This window comes from Acanthisitta chloris, unplaced genomic scaffold (genome assembly GCF_000695815.1).
Source record: "Acanthisitta chloris isolate BGI_N310 unplaced genomic scaffold, ASM69581v1 scaffold3608, whole genome shotgun sequence".
NCBI classification, from domain to species: Eukaryota; Metazoa; Chordata; class Aves; order Passeriformes; family Acanthisittidae; genus Acanthisitta; species Acanthisitta chloris.
This window is the reverse complement of record NW_008687431.1, coordinates 13,854-17,054: the sequence shown is the minus strand read 5'-3', so window position 1 is coordinate 17,054 and position 3,201 is coordinate 13,854. Positions and strand designations below refer to the sequence as shown.

The 3,201-nt window shown below is 51.9% G+C and overlaps 1 protein-coding gene across 1 annotated transcript in view; it reads right to left on the bottom strand.

The window, feature by feature from the left end:
* FHAD1 (forkhead-associated (FHA) phosphopeptide binding domain 1) overlaps window positions 1–3,201 on the bottom strand; it is a gene marked incomplete at its 3' end in the record, with an annotated part of 19,638 nt that overhangs the window by 15,389 nt on the left and 1,048 nt on the right. The window contains exon 3 of the mRNA XM_009080576.1: window positions 339–569. Coding sequence (XP_009078824.1) covers window positions 339–569 — 231 coding nt within the window. The remainder of the gene's footprint in view (window positions 1–338; window positions 570–3,201) is intronic.

Sequence of the window (3,201 nt, the reverse complement as noted above, 5' to 3'; positions counted from 1 at the left end):
GCGGTTGCTGGTGAACTCCTAATGCCAGAGGGAGTGAAGGAGGAAGAAGGAAAGGAAGGGAGGAAGGAAGGGAGGAAGAGGGGAAGGAAGAGGAGAGGAAAAGGAGAAGAGAGGAGGGAAGGGAGGAAGAGAGAAGGAAGGGAGGAAGAGGGGAAGGAAGGAAGAGAAGAAGAGAGGAAGAGGGGAAGGGAGGAAAAAAGAAGGGAAGAACCCATCTCCCTCTTTTCCCTTGATTTCAGACACCACCCTCTCCTCCCAAAGCCTGTGTGATGCACTACAAGCACATGTGCATCAGAGAGGTTTTTTCCCTGCTCAGTGCCTATGGAAGCAGCTGGTACCTGTTCCCTCAGGCTTTTGATCTCCTCTGTTTTGGCTCCCAGCTCTTGGTTGAAGGTGAGCAGCTTCTGGGTCAGTTCCACCTCGTTCCTCGCTGCTGCCTGGGCCAGGGTCTTTGCCATGGCTGTGATCTCCTCCTGCAGAAGCCTTATCACCATGTCTTTGCGCTTTGCTGCTGTTTCCAAACCAGAGAGGTGACTCATTTCCTTTTCCAGTCGCAGAAGCTTCTCATCCTGCAGGCAGATTGCAGGTACCATTGGTCAGTCTGCAGCTACAGAGCCTCTGGGCCACCTGCCCCAGGGGTACCAACTCGTGGCCATCAGCATGGGACCTTCTCACCCTGGTTTCCTTCAGCCACTGTCCCCATCTGCAGGAGCAGACCCCTTTGGTGCTGGGATTCCCCAGGAGGACACAGAGCCATTTGGCAGGGTTCAGCTGCTCTGCCAATAACCAGGACAGGGATGGCATTCCTCCCTCCCCAGCATCACCTTCTCCTGCAGGAGGAGATCCATGTTATCAATTCCCAGGGATGTGGCTCCCCCCACAGTGCTTGTACCGTTGCCTGAGAAGCTGTTTGAGGCTGAAAGAAAGCAAATATCAGCATGAGAGATGGTTGCAGCAGCAGAAATGCTCTCTGCAGCATCCCTCTTCCTTATCTCTAAACTACTCTAAAGCAGCAGCTGCTATTCAGGGCATGAACTTGGTTTACAACCAGCAGAGAAATCACCTATCTGGCACTAAAATGACACCTACAGTGGCTGCAAACAGTCTGCACAACAGAGGGGAGTAATTCACCTCTGGGAACCAAAACAGCCTCAAAGCAGCAGAGACACAGCAGAGAAATGTTCCTCCAATTTTCCAGCCCTGCCCAGCCCCAAAGAAAGCTGTGCTGGGATGGATCCCCACATGGGAACAGCTCTGCTTGCTGCCATGAGGACATGGGGATCCTTTTGGTTCTGTTCCCCAACAATCAGAGTATGTGAGTACGTGCTAACCTGGGGGGTGTGTCCCTCCCTTTGCTCTGTTGTGGTTCTCAGTTCAGCACAGCTGCTGGGAGTGCACAGTGCTGCCTCTGCTCTGCCCTTTGGCACCTCAGTATTGACTTTGTGCTGCTTATGACTGCTCAAAAAACCCAACCCCACACCAGGAAAAGCACAGCATCGTGTATCAGGCAACAGCATCCTTGGCAAAAGTTGCATTCTCCAGCTGTACTATTCCCCCAAACCCTCACCTCTGCCCTGCTGCTATCCCATACTTTATTTTCAGAGTCTTATCAGCTATGGATCTAGTTTAAAGTTCCTGCACTCAAAGCAGCCACTTCAAAGGAGGAAAAAACAGCACTTCAAACAGGAGACAGGAATAGGCACATGAGTCACCAGTGCAGATACAGTCAGTCAGCACCCTTAAAATCAGTCATCCCTCTTCTGGGTCACACACAAGGAAAAAGGAAGAGGAAACATCCCTCTGCAAGGGCAGCAAGCAGCATTCCCCTTGGGATGTCACAGCTCATTTCTTTCCTGACCTAAATGCCAACCAGGACCACCCACGGTCTCCGATTAGATCTGCTGGACAAGGACTCACACCTGGTTGCTCAATGCTCAAATCAACTCCACTCAATGCCAAGTTGCTGTGTGAGGACATCAGGCTACAAACTTGGTTTGACATCATGGCATACCTGGTCTCACCATGGAGGTCCTGTTGAAGGTGTCCAGGGAGGCAGTGCTGGCCATACTCCTGTCCTGGGCACTTGCAGGTCTCCTTGGCAGTGGTGGATGGGGCATGTGGCCAAGGGCACCAGGTCCCCCACTGCCTGGAGAGTTGAGGGGATGCTGCCACGGCAGCAAGGGCAGGTGGGGAGGAGACACAGGAGTCGAGGGTTTGGGCTCTGGAACCACATGGAGCTGCCCAGTCCACCCTGTGCGGCGTTTCAAGGGGGGATAGGACATCTACGGTGGGAAAAGAGCAATTATCAACAAGGTTTTAGGAAGGATTTTAGCCCTTTGTACTATTTAGTACAAAACCCAGGCACAGATCTCAGTGGGAGCACAGTTTTAGTCCTTTCCCATTTCCATTGCCCAAGGATCAGATTTTAATCAGGGCATCCAGACTCTTTGCTGAAACAGAATGAAATTATTGAGGTTTGCTGCTTTTTGAGCTTTTCCCTCTCAGGCTGACTGCCCTAATTCTGCACATTGTTAGCCTGATTCAGTCCTTTTCCACCTCTCCTGGCTCACACATGGACCTACCCTATTCTTTCTCCTATTCACCCCCCTGAACCAAAGCCTCTCATTGCACTCCTGCCTTCCCATCACATTCATCAGACCTTACTCCAGGCCTGTCAGACTGAGAATCAGGACACTGCCTGCTGTTCTCCTGAGGAGCAGAGCTTTCCAGTATGGTGAGGATGTCACCATCAAGATCTCAATTACAAGGGCTGCACTAAACATCTGCCAACACAGTGTCAGTTCTGGTCTGGATGCAGATCCTTCAACACCTACCATGTAACAGAGCCCAAGATCCCAGTGCACAATCCCTGCTACTCCAGCCCCTTCCCTTCTCCCAGAGCACATCCAAGCCCTGTTGCCTTTGCTCATGCTGCTACCCATGGTGCTGGCTCACAGTGGGATTCCACCAAAGCCTTATGCTGTCCCTGTCTGGGCACAGCAGGATGTGGTTCCCAGCTGGGTGTTGCTCCACTCTATGAGATGTTCCTCTAAGACTAAAAGAAGAGTGATCCCTCTCTCTTTGTCAGACACCATCACTCTTCACAGCATGCAACACTGAGCTGGTTCCCTCCTCACAGTCTGCAGGGTCAGGCTTCAAAGCTGCTCTTCCAAAGGAGGATCACAGAGCCTGGAGTGAGGA